The 19,890-nt window shown below is 36.2% G+C and overlaps 1 protein-coding gene across 2 annotated transcripts; it reads right to left on the bottom strand.

Annotated features, from left to right (window-relative positions):
- Positions 1-6,222: 6,222 nt before the first annotated feature.
- FAM210A (family with sequence similarity 210 member A) lies at positions 6,223-19,847 on the bottom strand. Of its 2 annotated transcripts, none has more exons than XM_058176159.1 (5): positions 19,714-19,847; positions 15,896-16,075; positions 13,081-13,576; positions 9,331-9,442; positions 6,223-6,871 (listed from the first exon to the last, which is right to left on the bottom strand). In XM_058176159.1, the coding sequence occupies exons 3-5, from the start codon at positions 13,548-13,550 to the stop codon at positions 6,572-6,574; spliced, it is 882 nt and encodes a 293-aa protein (XP_058032142.1). In that variant the 5' UTR covers positions 13,551-13,576; positions 15,896-16,075; positions 19,714-19,847; the 3' UTR covers positions 6,223-6,571. The 2 variants fall into 2 exon arrangements, with proteins under 2 accessions (XP_058032142.1, XP_058032140.1); XM_058176157.1 differs by having other exon boundaries at positions 19,684-19,843.
- Positions 19,848-19,890: the final 43 nt, after the last annotated feature.

The raw sequence follows: 19,890 nt of genomic DNA on the forward strand, positions 1-19,890 counted from the left end.
TCTATACTACACAAGCTGCAGAGGTTGCCAGTTTGCTTTTGTGTGTAATTCAGGATGCTGCTTTTTACCCATAAATCCTTACACGATGTAGGGGCTGATTATCTGAAGGACCGTCTGTCTCAGTAACTGTCTGAAGTAACAAATCTGGCAGGGTTGGCTTCTTTTAAATAAACAATGCCATCTGTCAGGACCCCAGAAATGCATTTTCTTTGCAGCAGCACTGCCCTCTGGAATGACGTTTCTCCACCGCAAGATTTGGAGAACTTCCTCTCCGCTGGTGTTATAAAGGACCTTGAAGATCTGGCTCCTTGGCCAAATCTTGTGAAGTCCCATTTAGATTATGCGAGTTTTCTTTCTTTTTTGTCAACCTTGCCATTTTTACTCTTCATTTTTATGTCATATTTTTTCCATGTTTTGAATATTTGTAACTGCCCAGAATAATTGAGAATTGGACAACATACAAATTTAGTACATAATGATTATTTTTGAGAATTCATTGCAAAAAGTTTTACCCATTCAGGTAAAATGATGAACCTCCAGTTCTACACAGACACTGCTTTTCAAATGATGTTGGTATAAAAACATATAAAAATGATTATATATATATATGGGTATATGTCCCAGTGGTGGGTTTCAAATTTTATTACTGGTTCTGTGGGTGTGGCTTGGTGGGCATGGCATGGCTTGGTGGGCGTGGTAGGGGAAGGATACTGTAAAATCTCCATTCCCACCCCACTCCAGGGGAAGGATACTGCAAAATCTCCATTCCTTCCCCAATCCAGGGGAAGATTACTGCAAAAATCCCCATTTCCTCCTGAAAAGCTGGGACTCAGGAGGCAGAAAATAGATGGGGGCGGGACCAGCCAGAATTTTTACTACTAGTTCTCTGAACTACTCAAAATTTCCACTACCAGTTCTCCAGAACTGGTCAGAACCTGTTGAAACCCTCCTCTGATATGTCCATATTTAAACCAATTTGATTTCTGGTACGATTAAATTATATGAAACACAGTTTTGTATACCTCCAACCCCCTTTTAAATGTTGACTGTATTTAACTCATTTTCCTTTGTATGATTTCTTATAATTGTTATTATTATTATTTTTGCCAACAGTAGAGAGCCCCTTTTGACAATGTAATCAGCGTCACCAGTTTGGTCTAAAGCAGGTGTCTCCAACCTTGGCAACTTTAAGCCTAGAGGACCAGAATTCCCCAGCCAGCTTTGCTAGCACAAGGCTAGAAAGCAAGAGACCATGAACTTTATCTTAGCCATGAAAGCCAGCTAGGTGACCTTGTGCTAGTCACTCTGAGCCCAACCCACTCACAGGATTATAGTTGTGGGCAAAATAGAAGGCAGGTGTCTTGGATATATATATATATATTGTGTGTATATCACCTTGAGTTATTTGTAAAAAAAAAAAAAAGCTGAGTTAATTGCTAAGTACTTACAATATTACTTCAGCTTTCCTTTCCTTTCTAGACCTGCAATGGTTGTAAATGTGAGGATTGTAACGTTAATTTTTTCATCACTATTGCAACTGCAAATGGAGCTGTAAGAGGCAGTCACTAAATAAGGACTACCTGTATATATATATGTATATATATATGTGTGTGTGTGTGTGTGTGTGTGTGTGTGTATACTGTGCCTTTGTTCTTAAAAACTAAATCCAGAAGAAATGCTGTATCAAATCAGTAGTGGACTGTACTATGCAGAAATAATTCAGTCCACTTGTCAAACACAGGCATTTTGTTTAAATCTGAAAGATAATACACTTTCATTTTTTATTGTGTATCAGTAAATGATGTGTTTTATGCAACAATTAATGTTGCCGTTTTATATTAGATCTGTGGACTTAACATGTACAAATTGCTAGCACTCAGCAATAGCAAGAGTACTTAGACTTACATACTGCTTCGTAGTGCTTTATAGCTCTCTCTAAGAGGTTTCCAGAGCCAGCTTATTGCCCCTAACAATCTGGGTCTTTATTTCACCAACCCCAAAAAGATGGAAGGCCCAATCAGCCTTGAACCCATTAGGATCAAACTCCTGGGAGAGGGGAGGGGAGGGAGAGAGAAAAAGAGGGACACCACACACACACACACACACACACACGTCCATTAATTACAAATTAAAATCTGAAGGCAATTCTATTCTGAAGGCACAGATAAAAGTTCAAAATTAAAACCTAAATTGACTAAAATGCATATCATAGCTCACACGAAGCCAGAAATGTTTTGAATAAAATTCCTACATTACTATGAAGCATTTTTATAGATAGCAATCCGATAGCTAAAAAGGCTGAAATAGCAAATATTTTGTCTTCTCTTTAAGAGTCCAAAACCTATGCACCTCTAAAACAACATTTTACTACTGAGTCAAGATAGCGCTATATGGTTTTTTTATAGATAGCTTTGCTAAGGAATATTTCATTCTTTTTTGGATATGAAGAGCTTTGATAATTCTCATTTGATTAAAGCTCAACACTTAGTGTCAGCTTAAGTCTTTGTAGTGGAATATATGAATGACCTCCTTGAGGAAAGAGATGCTGCCTAGGAGACAATCAGACAAGTGAGGCAGGAGCCCTCAATGGATTAAGAATCAGAGGAAGAAATTTAGCAAGCCTTTCTCTCCTTTAATTGTTCAAGTATTTAAAACGGTGGTGGAAAGTTGTACTTTCAAATTTGCAAGATTCTGCTAATGTAGCCTTATAAGAAGGTAGAATTAGCTCACCTAGTTGCGTTTTCTGCCTGGTTACCCACAAGGATAAACTCTATTGTAGTTAACGTTCTGCTTAAAATACAGTCAGGGATGATTTGAGAAGTAGAAAAATATAGCTAATTTATATAATATAATATATAATATATATATAATATATATATAATATCTATAATAATAATATAATATAATAAAGCCTACCGTTCCTGTCCTATTGTCTCCTTTCAATGTATGTGCTTGTATATAATGTTGTGACAAAATAATAATTAAAAAAAATTAAATTATACAGGCTGCACACTCACTGTATGTGACATCGTATGTCAATTTGAATATTAATTTATAACATTTTAAAAAGGAGAAACATGTACTGCCCTGCCCAAAGTGTGATGGACATCAAGCTTCTCATTTACCCTTGGAACTCCTGCCAGAAGTTCTTCAGCATCCCTGAAGAACCCCTACCTGCTCCAGGAGTCTTTCCCAGCTGCGTAGAACAGATTTGGTGGGTCAAGACCAGGGGCCTCCAAACTTGCCAACTTTAAGACTTCAACTCTTAGAATTCCTCAGCCAACTGTTTAAGACAGTCAGTCCAGCTCTTTTTGTTGATAAAGCTAGTTCCTTCAGCAAAAGAACAATCCTGAAGCAAGCCCAGCATTGTTGAAGTCCAATATGACTAAGCAAATTGCCAGTGTGATCATTTTAACACTGCTTTCAAGTTTGGGAAATATAAATACCTGTGTAAAGTGTGCGGACGTGATTTGTAGCAACTTGTTTGGAGAATGGTAAAATGATGTCAGAACTAATTCCTCAGCCAATTATTCAAAAAGAACAGACAATGTGGTAATAGCAGAATTAACTTTAATTCAGTTAATGTCATCTGCACTATTATTTTAAGAACAATTCCTCTGCAGTGAATATAATGAAAACAAATTTATGAAAGAACTGAGCAGTAGTTTGATGAATATTATTAAATACTGCTTAGCCCATTCCACAGCAATGGGCCAATACTGCTTCCAATTATATCGATATGGAACTACTATTTTAAATTCCTGATGCTTTTACCAAAATCAAGTTGAAATACTGAGAGACATATTTTCATTCTGAATAAGAAATCTGTTCGTTAAAAAATACTTGAAAGTACAGAAAATACAAGAAACATTTTATTCACTTTTTCCCAGGAGAGAGCTCCCATACTGTTTCCTATTGTGTAATTTGATCATGTTTGTTAATTTTAGGAATTTAATATCCATGGAATTATGGATGAAAAAGTTTCCAACATGCTGCTTCTACAAAAATGGAATACTTTTAAGTCCAAACCAGCAATGCTATAGTAAGAGTATATAACCTCATAACCAATTCTATTTTCTATTTGTTTTTGTGTTTTCTATTTGTTTTTGTGCTCTTTTCTTTTGATGGTGTTTGATAGTTGCCAAATCATTTAATTCTAAGCTTCAAGTTAGCATTCCTCTCTCTGCAGGTTAGAATGTAGTAGATGCTCTGAATCTATTAAAAGAGAAATAGCTGAAGCTTGCAAATCATAAAGATGTTACGTTACCTTTAATAAATGAGTAGCAATCTATTTTGCATACCACTGCTTATAGAGACAAATCATGGATGTATATTGGCTAAGATAATGTCTGACTTTTATCAAGCAACTCTTTGATATATCAGAAAGTATAAGCTTTTGTGAATATGTTCTCGTAATGCTAGGATGGCAACTGGCGGTAAGATTTGCTGAATACAACATTCATTAAATTTACAAGAAAGCATACTGTACATTTTTAAAACTTACCTGCATATTAAGTATCCGAAACAAGTATTTTACAGGAGTAAAACTGTGTTTAAAAACAACTGTAGTATTTCTCCCATTAGAAGAACTATTGTGTAAATATAGCAAGGTTTTATTTCATGGTTTCACACAAAACTGACTTCATGGGACACAAGAGTGCTCAGCAATGCTATCGTAACAGTATATAACCTCATAACCAATTCTCAAAACCATTATTTTACTTTTACACAAGTATTATTTAGTAGTGTAGTGCTTTTATGATATTATCAAACTTTACCAATTTAAAAAAATACATCTTCTAAACCACTCCTGCTTTATAGATAGGCAAGGCTGATTTTGGTAACTGGCTCCTCGTCGTCTCCTGGGTCTCTATCACCTCAATAACTCCCCACCCTTTTTTATTGCTTCCTGGATAAAAAGCTTCTACGACTAACTAGTATCAGATATTTTGTTTTAATTTAACAGAACTGAAAGAAACAAATCAGATTTTTTTTAAAAAAATATACAGTCCCCAAATAGTTGAATTATAAACCAATGAAGTGTTTGACTTACATTAATGTAAAGCACTTTGAAAACATTCCTTCAAATCACAACAGAGCTAGTGATATGAACCATGGATGTTAACATGGATGCGACAGTTATTTCGAAAGTTCTTCTTATCGTTTCATCCCTTATACCAGGGGTCTCCAAACTTTGCAATTTTAAGACTTGTGAGTTTAAACACCAAGAGTTTCCCAGGCAGCAGGAGAATTCTGAGAGTTGAAACCCACGAGTCTTAAAGTTGCCAAGTTTGGAGATCTCTGCTTATTCTGTTACCTGCCCATGACCTCTTCTCATTACAGGAGAAATACCTGGAACGCCAATATTCAGAGCTGTGATCACCCAAATAATACATGGAAATTATAGCGTCTTGATCTCAGCTGTCTTCCCCAAAAAATTCAAAACCCCATCTGAGATGAATCTACAGCCGTAATAGCGAACTTATGGCATGCGTGCCACAGGTGGCACTCAGCGCCGTCTTTGTGGGCACATGAGCCATCATCCCAGTTCAGCTCCGCTACACATACACGCATGCCTCCCACTGGCCAGCTGGTTGTCAGGTCTCTGCTGCACATGTATGGGCTGGTGGGGCATGTGCGGGGGGGGGTACACACATGTGCAGGGGATGGGGTGCGGGGGGGCACACATGCATGTGGAGGACAGGTGCATGTGCGGAGCCACATGCGCATTGCATTTTGGGGTTCAGGCACATGTGCATTCGCGCATGCACGCTTTGGCCACTCAGTCCGGTAAAGGTTAGCTATCACTGATCTATTGTATTCAATAGTACAATAATGTTGTGTTTAGCCTCTAATAACAATATTGGAGGATTTTCTACAAAAATGGTTGCAGTATTTCTTTTTTTCTTTTTAACTTGGCTAAAAAGATGTATACATTTATTCCACGAACAAAGATAGATCTATCTCTTTTCTTTTTAAAGCTTTATCAGTAATATGAAATGTAATACTTATTTTAGCCTAAAGAAGAATTAAAATCCATTTTGCAATATAAATATGCAATTACATTTAGTACCATTTCATTGAGCCTCACGCATCATTTTAACTCAAGTTTTTATAAAAGGAATATGGAACATAACATAGCTTTCTAATTACCTGATCTTTCTAGAGATAGTAAGATTAATTAATATACAAATATTGACACAATTTCTAATATTCAAGACATTGTTTACATGAATGAGCCATTTTAATATTTTGTTTTACAACAAGGTGAGTGATGCCAGGTAAGAATATCAGCTTCATCAAACGTGCAGAGATTCATTCAAGTCACTGATGGGAAGACCACAGAATATTCTCTAGGAACTGAGTTGTGGAGAAAACTGTTGCATTTACTACATCGTATATTGGAAAATGTTGGATAATTTTTTATTAAGGCCAGTGCAAGTCTTAAGCATTATCTTTTTAGCTTTCAAATGTCTAGTCATCCTGTAACAAAATAGACATGAACAGTAGCAAGAACATAGATTTCATACATTCTAAAGGATTAAAAATATCACCTTTCACTTTAATTTTCCTATTCTTTCTTTTTTATAAATGAAACTTTCTCTTTGGTTTCTTGTATCTTTTCAGTTATCCTCTCTTTTGTTTCTTCCATTTTCTCAGTTAATTTTTCTTTTGTTTCTTCCATTTTGCCACTAATCATGTCTCTAGTTTCCTCCATTTTTCCTGAGATTCGTTCTTTTGTTTCTTCCATTCGGTCTTGAATATATCCCTTCACTGGAGGTGGTGTGGACATATATTCATGCTTGCGAAGATACTTCACAGTGATGGACGTTCCTCCTAATGTCACTGTGTATCTGGCTGGAGTTGCAATCTTGCCAATAAAAAAAAAAGTGTGTGTAAAACATATAAAAACATTAAGGACTCAAGTGAGTTTAAATTCAATTGTCCAATAGCATCCACAGGCTTGGATTTAGCTACAGCTCTTTAGAAACTGACTATGCTAGTGAAGTTAAAGTACTGTCATAACCCTAGCAAGGAAGTTCTCCAAGCTATTCAAAGCATTTGAACTTTTGACTTTAAAGTACTGAGATACAGAAATTAAAAAAATTAAAATTATGGTTTTTGTAAGAAAAATACTATTTTTCAAAGTCGTTCTTTAAGACTGAAAATCAGAAAATCCATTTAAACTAACTATTGCCAGAAAAGATATTTAAACCTAAAATTTAGATTAACAATATTTTAAGTCTGGGCATTTTTATATTATTTTTAAGAGATAATTTTAAAATTATGACTAATTCCACAGAGCCAACACTTTTAATGTTGTCAAATGGCATTGATGATGAGAGTCATACGCTCACAGGCACATAAGCAAATTAAACAGTATTGCTTTGCAATTATTTTTCACTCTTTTTTATTTACAAAGAAAGGTCAGGATGCATTGCAAAGCAAACTATTAGCATTCCGTTATTATTCTACTGTGTGGCACTAATAAGGGTGCCAGGGTAGTAATGGAGACACTGATGGGAAAGCAAGCTTTTGTTGTGCCAAAGGCTAATAGAGGGAACTGCAAATGATGTTCCTGGAACAACAAATCTAATCTTACATCACTTGTTAAGACCTTTATGAATATTTGAAAAAAATTAACCAAGTTTGTCACCAACTAGATATTGCAAAAGGTCACGTTACTAATCAAGACGGTATAGTATAAAAGTTGTGAAATATAGAAAATTTCAATGGAACATTTTCCCATGACAATAAATGTTTTTTAGGTAATGATACACTATACAAGAGCCACTGTCAACCCTTGAAATGACTTCAGCCATGCTTACTTTTGTTTTGTTTCAGTTGCCACTCTTGGAGGGAGGTGGCAGGGGAGGAAATCAGAAGGTATTAGAATGTGTTGCCTTAACCTGCTAGACAAAACATCAACCAGAATCTGCGTGAGAGCCAAGGTCATGGCAACGAACATCTGCTGAGACCGCGGGGGAAGCTGCTGACGGACTAATTGGTTAATGTAACCTAAGACACCTGAGGGGGTGGGAAGTTTCTATTCTTTTAACTACCCTAAATCACGGGAATTACTGAGAGCTAGGTTCAACTTTCAACGTGCCAACATGATGCACTCAATAAAATGTCATTCGAGCCTGACTGAAGTCTCAGAGTTCTGATTCGATTGGGTTCATTACTCGGAACCATGACATCTGCTCAGCGAGTCTGCTGTAGAAGTGCACTTGGAAAACATGATTTTCTAAGGTTCTCCTCTCCCTGCCTTGCCAGTTGCACCTCAAATCTCCTCAAGACGATCGCACGCAGGGAGGAAGAAGGCAATTGGATGAGCAGAATGATGCCACTGAATACAACCCAGTGTCTTCTTAGTTTCTAAACAGGTTTCCTCCAGCATTGTTTTTTTTTACTTTCTTACAAACTTTTAAAATATGTTTGCATTCGACTAAATATTTTGTCATAAACATCAAATTATGTAAATGAATTTTAACATATTTTCTTTCATCATCATGTAGAGAATTTATTTTATTCATTATAACATTATTGTATCTATTCAGAGCCTTCATGACAGAATCTATTCCTCAGTAATTACATACACACATACCTACTTTGAATGCAAAATCCCAGAGGCTCACTTGTAATTTTATAGGTATAGTCTGAGGTTGATGGATTCAGTTTTCCTTAGCCTACCTCTGTCCACAAATTCTAGAATGCCCCGAATTAAGGAGGTCTAATTATCTAATGTGATTCTTGGTGCTTTGCTCTGTTTGCCCTGCTAATATTAGTAGGTGGTGATAGTTTTCTCCTTGGCAATTCCTTGATTAGGGTACTGTTTTCTGCTCATTTGTCTGATGCTAATCCCTGCTTATCAGGGTATTGCTGCTGGAGTGGATGTGTTCTGGTCTTTTTGTTTCCATCTTAGCTTTAAACTATCTCTTTTGAATGGTTTTTAAATGTGGTTTATCTATGTGTCTATTGATAGCTGATTTGTTTAATGCCAAACTTCTAGGAATTTCCTAGTGTTTTTGAATTTAGTTTTCTCTAGGATGCTCACAGTTTTCCAGTTGAAAGGATGGCTGAATCTGTCCATCTGTTGTGAGACTAAGGAGCTTTCATTGTGTCTTCTAACTGCTAGTTATGTTCATGGATACACACAAATCCCACATTTGCTAGTCAGATAATGAAACAATGGCGAGCAAACAACGAAGCTCAGAGAGCACCAAGGACTTCACAGTTCAACTCTGAGCTATGGATATTCTCTTCTATTGTAACTGTACGTTAAAATATTTCTGTGAGTAGCATTAAGAAAGCCATGGATCTACTTACCTTATACAGCGCATAAGCAGTTAATGCATTTCCACTTTGAGAATGCTTTAGGATGTTTACAATGCTTTCAGGCAACCCTATGAATTCAAGAAATGGAACGACATTTACTCCCCTGTAAAATGAAGACATATTAAAATAAATTACATCATTCCTATTTCAGTAAACTTTTTTTATAGAGTTATAACAAGAAGGATTTTTACAACTGATAACAAATTACTTATTTTTTTCCTCAACTGATACAGAGTAATGAATGAATTGTCAATAGGTTATAAAAAGGAAAACATGAAGCATATCACATACAGAAGATTTCCAGTTTTGAAATTTAAATTCAATATTCTACAACTATGGTTTGCAACCTGGGTTCCATGCCCTAGGGATCTGGGAGGGTGCTTTACATGATACAGCTTCCAAATTATGTCTGTATGTATATAGAATTATAAACATATCTAAATAGCAAAAATATTACCAGATTGTCAATTTGATATTTCAGGTGGGAAAACCAGCAACTTAGATGTAATGATTTTGTATGGCTCTGCTTATTTTTACCTAAATTATGAATCCTAAGAGCATCAAATGGAAGGGATGAAGCATAACATAATACCTGCAGGGGCCAGGTTAATGATCTTTGACTAATATAGTGGTCTTCAAAACTGATGATGTAGTGCAATGCATTAAAATGTTAGGAATCATCTCTCTAGGCTATTCAGACATAACTGACTTTTAGAGTTATTTCACTATTGTCTTTATTGTGGTAACTCAAGGTCAAGATGAATGAAAGTATTAGTCTCCAGGGAAGACTAAATGATTCGCATTAAAATAATTTTGGAATGTTTGCCACAATCATAAAAGCTAATACTGAAGTAGACAATACCAAGTTTAAAAAAAATCAAAATTCTATCTGGCATATATCAACTTCTTATCTAAACAAGCTACCCAATTAGCTAATAAGTCTTAAGAGAAAAATATAGTCAGGTTTTTCTGAAAACATGAATTAAACATTATTCTGAACACGTCTCCATTAAATTAAAACTGAGTATCAAATGTTAAGTTTGGTCCATTTGTATCAATAAACTTTAGCTGATTTCAAACAATACCGTAACCCGTGCCTTGGAGAGTTATTGTTGGAAACTTTATTGGATATAATTCACAATATGGAAAAGTGACGTGTCACAATCCTACATGTTTCTCTGAGAAGAAATTCAATTACTGTGCCTTTAAGGCTTAGTTAAAAGACACTGGACTGTCGACTGGAAAGTGGGCAGTTCGAAACCCAAGTACTGGGTGATGGAGTGAGCTCCTGTTCTTGCCTAGGTCCTGCCAACCTAGCAGTCTGAAAGCATGCAAATGTAAATAAATATCACTTTGGTGGGAAGGTAACAGCATTCCATGTGCCTTGGCATATAGATATGCTGGCCACAAGACCACAGAAGTATCTTCAGACAGTGTTGGCATCTTTGGATAGGAAACATCAACCCCCTAGAGCTGGACACAACTGGACAGGGAAAATCTTTACCTTTTTATAATGTAACCATGCTTTTCAGCTCACCTCTTTGAATTCTATCATTTGATAGATAGAATGATAGAATAACAGAGTTGGAAGGGACCTTGGAGGTCTCCTAGTCCACCCCCCTGCTTAGGGAGGAAACCCTACACTACTTTTGATTGGCAGATAGTTTTCAAGGCCTTGAAACAAGACTTGTTAGGATAGAAACTTAACTGTTGATCTGTTTGGAAAGGGATAGTCATTTACCCCTAGATAACAGTAAATAAACAGCTAATGAGTCAATTACTGGCAATGCTGAAGTGAAGATTTATTCATTTTAAATAGATTTACAATTTGTGGCCTCTCATAGAAGAGTTGAACAATGATAATTAGTGAGCAGAAGGACAAGTGTCTCTGACATCAGAAGGTATTATAACTGTTTTAGTTATTCTAACCAGATGGCATTAAGTGCCCTTTCTAAAAGCAATGGGTCTAAATGTCATTCTAAATTTATCCCTTCTCAGGGTAATAAATATCCAAGCTGTTTAAAATTTTGTTTCTAGATATATATTTATCTTCAGTTATTAAGAAAAAAATAAGTAGCTGGTTTTGTTGGATATTACAGACATTAATTGGATTTACCTCTTGATCATGTAGCTTGATAGTTTAAAACAAATCTAAGCATCTAAATTGGGATGCTAGAATATTAATGTTTGGGATGATTGTTTTTAGTTTTCAACAAGATATCATATTTTAAATCTACATAGACATTGAAATACATTTAGGATCCTTCTTGCAGAACTACTGAATTCATACAGCACAGAACTTTTAAAACTCATTTAAAGTGCTAGTCTATTCATATGTACATGGGATTAATCCCCCTGAACTTTGTCACACTTTTGTGTATATGGCAGGAGTTCCAATTTTGTAACTTAAGCCAGAGATATTTTAAATATTCACTAGTAAGGTTTAGAGCATGCATGCAAGCATGCAGCAGAATTACGGAGCAGAGATCCTATATTATATATTAAGTTCACAGCCCTAGCAGATATTTTCTTAAGCACTAATTAAACCTGTACTACTTATTCTAGCTTCATCATTAGTATTTTTACATGCTACACAATACAAGAAACTATTCACCTTTTGAAATAAAATTAGGATTAAAACAGAAAATAAAACATCAGAATTGCTATAAACACAAGTCTAACTTCCTATTTTATATATAGACTCCCGCACACTACTATTTTTTCATAAGATGACACCTTATTAATTGTCTTATTTTTACAGGTAGTTTTTGATTTATGCTTATAATTGAGCCCAAAATTTCTGTTGCTAAGCAAGATAGTTGTTCACTGAGTTTTGTCCCATTTTACAACCTCTGTTGCCACAGTTGTTCAGTTAATAACACAGTTAAGTGAACCTTGCTTCCCCATTGACTTTGTTTGTCAGGTTATAAACGGTGATCACATGACCCCAGGACCCTGCAACCGTCATAAACACATGCCAGTTGCCAAGCATCTGAATTTTGATCATGTGACCATAGGGATGCTGCAACGGGTGTTGTAAGTCCCTTTTTTCAGAACTATTGCTTCGAACTGTCACTAAACAAATGGTTCTAAGTCAAAAACTATCTGTAATGCAAACATCTTATCAGTTTTAAAAACATGTTTTATTGCACAAAGTTAAATGTGGACTTTGTAATTTTATTTTGAAAAGTAATAGAGATAACCATGATTTAAAAATTGTTGTTTTTTCTTATCTGGTAGGCCAGGAACTAAATTTGGAGCTTTCTATAACCTAACAGAAGTTGCATGGAAATAAATGAAGTATGGCCTCTAACACAGATTATCTTCACCACCCACAAATTCTACTTTCCACTAATCAATAAAGTGGCACAGAACAAGAGTGAGGGAAGGAGACCGCCAACAGAAAGAACATCAAATTTGATAGGTTTAGGTAAGAAAATCACTCCACTTGGGGACTCTTCTAAGGCTTTAAATAAGCAAAACAGTGTTTGTTAAATTCTCAGTCTTTAATAACTATCCTGTGCTAAAGTTGTTCGTGCCATCCTTCACTTAATGCTTGGCCATTTAAGATAATACACATTGTTGTTTTGAAATGAAATACAAGGTAGCGTTGGCTCTTCCCTTTCTTTAGGTTCATTCTCCCCAAATTTATGCAGTTTTTTTTAAAAAAAAGTACACAACATGAATTACAACAGAGAAATTATCATCGGTGTTCTGCATATATAATAGTTCTGCACTTACTTTAAAGCTGCATAGTAAAAAGTTCCAAACCATATGCTGGAGGTCAAAAGATGCACAGGAATCAGAACTTTGCCATACTGTTTAAAAGTTTTCTTGAATCTTTGCACAAGGCTAATGGATTTATCTTGTAATGGGTCAAGTTCTACAGAATTGGGGTGTATAGGTGTTCCCTTGGCAAAATTACCAACTGATGTGGTAAGGTTTTCTCTCTTCGGTTCTTTATTTTGAGGGTCTTCAGGTTGGGAAGAGGTCTTGCCCACTAAGCCCCCTTCTTTGGAATCCCAAAAAGGAGCAGACATATGCAGATATTGACTTTGGCAGCTCAGTACCCAGAACATTGTTTTCTGCCTTATTGGATGTAAGGATGGTTTCCCTTTGATGCATGGAACGATGCAGGAGCGATAGGATAGCAAACAGGTCCTAATTGCCAGCTGAAATGGTTTCTGCATTTTGGTTGATCGTGGCAGCATTGTGCTGATAGTTTTGTATACAGCTCCTAAGAAATATTAAGAGTTGAATTGTTAAATTAAGCGGAGAATTATCCCTGCTATCGTAATTACATAATAAAACCAAGAAAAATTGGGTCACTGTCTTAATCAAATTGTAAGTTAGTATAATTAAATCTTGAGGTATGTAATTTGCAAACCTGATTTATACAAAATTCACATACAGTAATTTAGAAGATGAACAGTTCCTTTCTCCAAGAATTCAGTCTTCCTGCTCTGTGTTGTTCACTAGCTATAATTTATGTACAAATTATTTATTTATGGAATTTATATTGCCACCTATTCACCATGGCTACTCAAGGTGGCTTACAGAATATAAACCACATTTAAAACAATAAAAACTAACAAAAAAGAATCAAATAAATGAATATAGTACAATATAACAAAATCACTCCCCACCTTCCCGCCCCAGCGACAGCAGATCACACACGCCATTTAATGGACTCCATCCCACTCTGGGTTCCCCAGGCCGGCATTGTATTATTATGATTTAATACTACTTTTTCTCCATATTTCATATAGTCCATAATACAAACTCATAGTAAAATAGCATCAGAATCCATCCAAGTTTTGTACTGAGAATTAAACCCAGCACATTTATTGTATATCAAAATCTTTCAGTTCTTTCAGCTAGATGTTCCCTGCATTTTACAAGGGATCAAAGAAGCCCATAAAAATACCCAAAATACCATAAATTCATAAAATACCAAAATATTAATTAAATTCTATTGACAAATGCCTATGTTGCACATTAGTATTAGCTGCACATTAGTATTAGTTGTACATTGGTACAATGCATTAGACATAGCAATCTGAAGTTATAGCCTGCCCTCTAATGTATCATTTTAGCACTACAACAAGTGTTGTGAATGACTGATATAACAAACTTTTCCCCTGCAAAAATTTTCCAGTGGTCAACTTACAGTATAACTCTGGTTTTGTTTTCTCTTTCCAAAATAACAATTGCATAACTTTTTCTGTGAGCTAACTCCATACATAATGAAATATACTAAACTCTGATCAGTTTTATTTAATTAAATAACTTTCAAATTAAAACGATTACATTTTAAGTGTGACCAAATTCTGTCATGTAATACATAAGAAACATGCGTGGCAGTTTGTTTTATCTATTTATCTAATTGGTTAACCAATATGAGTTTCTATATGCAATGTGTTTTATGAACTGATCCATAATGATTCTTCTTCATCTTAAATGCTTTCTACTTATAGAACATAAGAAAGAGGAGTAGTTTCGATATAATTTTATTTCAATGCAGATTATGTGAATAATAATGCCAGGAACAATAATTAATCAAATATACCAAAGCAAAATTTGAACTTCCAATTTGAACTTGAATTCAGATAAAATTACTTCTAAAACTGTATTTAATTTGCTTTACAGACTTGAGCAGTAACAGAATAACAGAACTTGAGAAGTAAACATATTATGACTGGAAAGTCAAGTTCAAACATACAGAAAATTAAAATTAAAATCTTACTACTTAAATAATGTAATCACTTCCTTAGGATAGTTTCTTACTGTTAAATAAAAACTTCAAAGTCCCAATATATTACAGTGATGCTTTTCATTGGCTATTAATTAAACCATAAAAGTTACTGTACCAACCAATAGCATTGTGAAACTTCACAATGCTATTAGTACAGTATAGGACTATAAGGATGATAGATATTACAAATACAAATTACGATGCTTATACCAGATAAAAGGCAAATGATTTTTCTGTAATAAATTAACAGCACAGCACATTAATGTAGTGACATACAAAAAAGCCATCTGAACTTCAGAAATATTGCACTATTTCAGTCCATTTTTATTAGCTATACTTGAATCCAGCTGGTCAAATCACTCACTTTTAAATTTACGGTAATACTTAAAGCTCCTTACTAAATTCAAATATGTGACGTTATTTAAGGCTCATTGCCACTGAATGTTAATCTTGCTGCCAATACATAAAACACACAAAAAAATCCTGTCTTCAATTAGATGCCCATAGAACCACAGAATCTAAATAGAGTTTGTTACTCAACAGCATCTCCCATAATTAAGAATAAGTTTGGAGCAAAAATACTATAACTTTAATATTTGAAAATCTTGTGCTCCTGCAAGTGATATTTAACTGTGAGAAGATTACTATCATAGAAAGCACATACATATTTACTTGAAAGAGAATATATGCTATGGTGCCTTTATGTCCAAATAAGTCATTAATATAGAATATCAAATAAGTAATCTAATCTGACAATTGTTGTACAAAGATAGCTATAGTAAGGAGAAAAAAATTCCTCACCAGTTTACAGCACTCTTGGAACAAATTTGCCACTAGGACAAAACATTACAGATGTATTATACCATTGGAAGAGAGTCATGATCAAGTTATTGTCTTCAGGTATGTCATAAAACCTCACAACGAATATATCTAAATATTCCTTCAACCAAAAGGATCTTCAGCTTCCAGTAAGAGCAAAACCTACAAAAAAGATTAGACATTTTCAAAACTGAGACAATAATATCCACACTATAATAAATTAGCTACTTTGGCTTACATTATAGACAAAGACAGACTTGATGTCAATTACTTGGCATTACACAGCATTATTTCTGAAGTACAAGATAATGATCTTATTATGATTATAAGCTAAGATAAAGTACATTCTTGAAGGTATCCAAAACTTCAATTGTAAAGAAAATCTTCACAGCCCTTAAAATAAAGTCTACTCCTTGGAAAGCCTAAGGACTCAATGTTATGTAGTTTCAGTTTTGATTCAGTAAAGGGTAAGGGGCTGGGTGTGATTTTTAATAAAAACAGAAAGTCTAAGAGGAATTTCCACACACATTTATTGTTTTTGAATTTAAAACAATATTTCCCTCCCCTACACCCACATCTTCCCCTTGCTTATTTGGGAAATTAATTCAAATTAAGATGAACCTGACTGAACATGAGAATTGGGGCATCCAGGGAACAGGGACTTGGAGCATCGAACATGTGTTTCTCCTGTAGTAGCAGCAGAAGGAAAGTTTATGTCTTGCCTACAAAGCAACATCTGTATGGAAGGCTTACTTTTGTTTGGAACTTCAAAACTGACTTTCGTGTCATAATCTATCTTCTTGCACTATGCACTATGCACACTGCATTCTCTTTTCCCTTTTAATGAGATTCCAAAGTGTACCTAAGCAATCGAAAAGATTCTGTACTGCACTGTTCGACTTGCTACAATTGGGTGTCTGTGCACTTTGTGTGTGTTCTTAGTTCTTCTGGACATCAGAAGAATTTGAATTCAGGACACCAGTGTATGTCGTCTGCAGAAGCCCCTCCAAAAGTTCAATAAAAGTTCATTAGGATTAAAAACCAAGTAGAGTATGCATTTCTATCTAAGCTCATTATTTCTCCCCCCACACAAATTCTGCGTTGATGCTTTAATTTGGACCACCCTTTTGGAATTTTTGATTGATTGTGATACTGTAAGATATAACTGAATGATCTAAGTTATACCCCTTCGCTTGTGACAATGTTAAAGTGTCTAAAGACTTTACAGATTGATCTTCTATATAGAAATCTGAACTGTAATGCTGTCTATGGTGTATTTTGCTGAAAAGACATTGGATTTTCTGGTTTCATTTGTTTGCCTCGGTTTTTTTAGTACTTTAGGTGTAAAACTTTTCCTGGAGCGTGTATTTTGTTCTGCGTTCTATCAACCTCATATGTGATTTATATGTAGGAAGCAAATGATGGTAGCCAAACAGGGACATTTTTAGTATTCCAGGCTAGCCCTGTCTTGGATAATTGTCTTTGCTTGTGCTATCAGATAGAAATTAGTTTTGGCAGACAGCCAGGGAATGAGGGATAAACTCTGCAGATAAACCTTTAAAATTGGGGGGGAGGGGGGAACCTTTAAATATAGGTGGGGAAGGGGGATACTAGGTCACGTTTCTGTGAATGCCTGCAATGTTAGTTTAAGGAATAGTTTTCTTCTTATGCCATTGAATCAGTCTTGACTTCTGACACCGCTTGGACAGTACCTACAGTTTTCTTGGCAAAATTTCAGAAGTAATTGACTATTGCTTCCTTCCTAGGGGTGAGAGAGCGTGACTGGACCAGAGTCATCCAGGTAGCTTCATGCCTAAGGCAAGACTGGAATTCAGTCTCCCAATTTTTAGCCTGATGCCTTCACTACTACACCAAACTGGGTTTTTATGTATATCTTAGAAAAGAAGGTTTATTTTAAATAATTTTTAAAGTAATATCTCAGTTGATAATTTAATATATAATGCCAGGATGTCTTCCTACTCTGGAAAGAAGCAATTTCTTAAAAGGATTGTGTCTAGAGTGAGAGATCAAGAACATATAGCCTGTCAATCTATGACTTTTCACATTTCATTCAGTTAGAGTATTTCTATATTCATGGCAAATGGTTGTTCTAAGTTCAAGACTTGGGCAAATTCTGACCTGTAAAAATTTAATAACCACTAGGAGGCAGCAACTTTATTTATTGTATGCCTTCTAAAAATTACCCAGATTTCTGCAGCCCAAGGGACTTCTAAACCTCATGCCTAAAATTGTTCTGAAGTTTTGCCTGGGTTGATGCTCAGAATGGGCAAATCATCAGAGACTTTGCTTCACCTCAATTGCTTTTTCTCTTTCATGCATATTCCCGAAAAATAACTTTTTCTTTTCTAAATAGATATTGGTTATTGCAACCACTTTAAAATAAACAAACCGCCATTCTAAAAAATAAACAAACCTTGCAATAAGTTGATGATTATGGCATCAAACCTGAACAAAAAGTTTTGTTGAATTTCTCAACTTACTCGATAATTCCCACAATTAACGTGCAACAAACGCTGTACTTCCAAATGGATATACAAAAACCCCAGGACTTCGTCAGCTTCCAGACCTTCGGACCTTCCGCCACGAGCTTAAAACATACTTATTTATTTGTGCAGGACTGAGTTAGATTTTAAATTTATGGGTTTTAAATTGGGTTTTATTTTTATATATTTTTTAGTTATTGGGCTTTTAGAAGAAGTTTTTTAATATTGTTTTTATGCTGTATTTATGTGTTTTTAAGTGCCTGTTAACCGCCCTGAGTCCCTCGGGAGATAGGGCAGTATACAAATATGATTAAATAAATAAATAAATAAAATAGTGCTCTCACACTACATGGGCTACCACAAAGAGAAAAAAACAGTAACCCCAAGCCAAACCTTTCAAGAAGGCATTTACAAAACCCATACCGGAGAAAGCTTGTTGGCTCTGTCTTTCTTACACACTCCAAATAAATACAGATAACCCTAAACTTACGACCACAATTGAGCCCAAAGTTTCTCTTAGGTGAGACATTTGTTAAGTGGGTTTTGCCCCATTTTATGACCTTTCTTCCCACAGTTGTTAAGTGAATCACTGCAGCTGACACATTTGTTAAGTGAATCCGTCTTCTCCACTGACTTTGCTTGTCGGGAAGTCGCCAAAGGAGATCATATGACCCTGGGACCGTCATAAATATGAGTCAATGGCCAAGTATCTGAATTGCAGTCACTTGACCCCTTGTGGATGCTGTAACAGCTATAAGCCTGAAAAAAAACACGATCCTCAGTCCCTTTTTGTTCAGCGCCCTTGCAACTTCATTTAGGTCACTAAATGAGCTGTCGTAAATCGAGGACTACCTGAAAGGGAGCTCTGTCATTCCCAAAAAACCCTCAAAAAACAAAAAACAACCCCAGTCTCCAACTTCAGGCACTGAAACGCCACCTGGTGCTGCAGTCACCGCCCAGGGGGCGTTTAAGGCGGCCTTTTCGGAGCAGGTGCAGTGCGAGCTTGCAAGTCCCAGCACGCGCACATCCTAGCTGGGGATTATGGGGACTGGAGTCTCAGCATCCTTGATGCGCTTCGGACGGGAAAGGCTGACATAATGCTACAGCAAGGCTGGCAAGCAGCGTCCACAGAGCTAAGGCGACCCCCTCCCCCCGGCAGCTTTCCCGACGGGCTTTCTGGCAAGCAAGGTAGTCCGCCATAGGCGCCCCCAACCCCAACTCCGACCCCTCCCCGGGTGGCTTCCTCCAGGCGCAGACCAGACGAACCTCGCCTGCTCCGTCCGGACCGCTCGGTACCTTTCCGAAGAGCTCTCCCTTCCCCTCGCAGGTACAGCAGGAGAGCCGCCAGGCGCGCCGGGCCCACAAACTCCCTCCCGGCTGCGCCGCTCGACTCAGGCGGCCCACGTGCCTTCTTCGGACGTCCCGACCCTCGGACGCGCGCTTCCCCTCCCCCCCGCCCAGTCCGCCCCGCGC

Source organism: Ahaetulla prasina, chromosome 3 (genome assembly GCF_028640845.1).
Source record: "Ahaetulla prasina isolate Xishuangbanna chromosome 3, ASM2864084v1, whole genome shotgun sequence".
Classification (NCBI taxonomy): domain Eukaryota; kingdom Metazoa; phylum Chordata; class Lepidosauria; order Squamata; family Colubridae; genus Ahaetulla; species Ahaetulla prasina.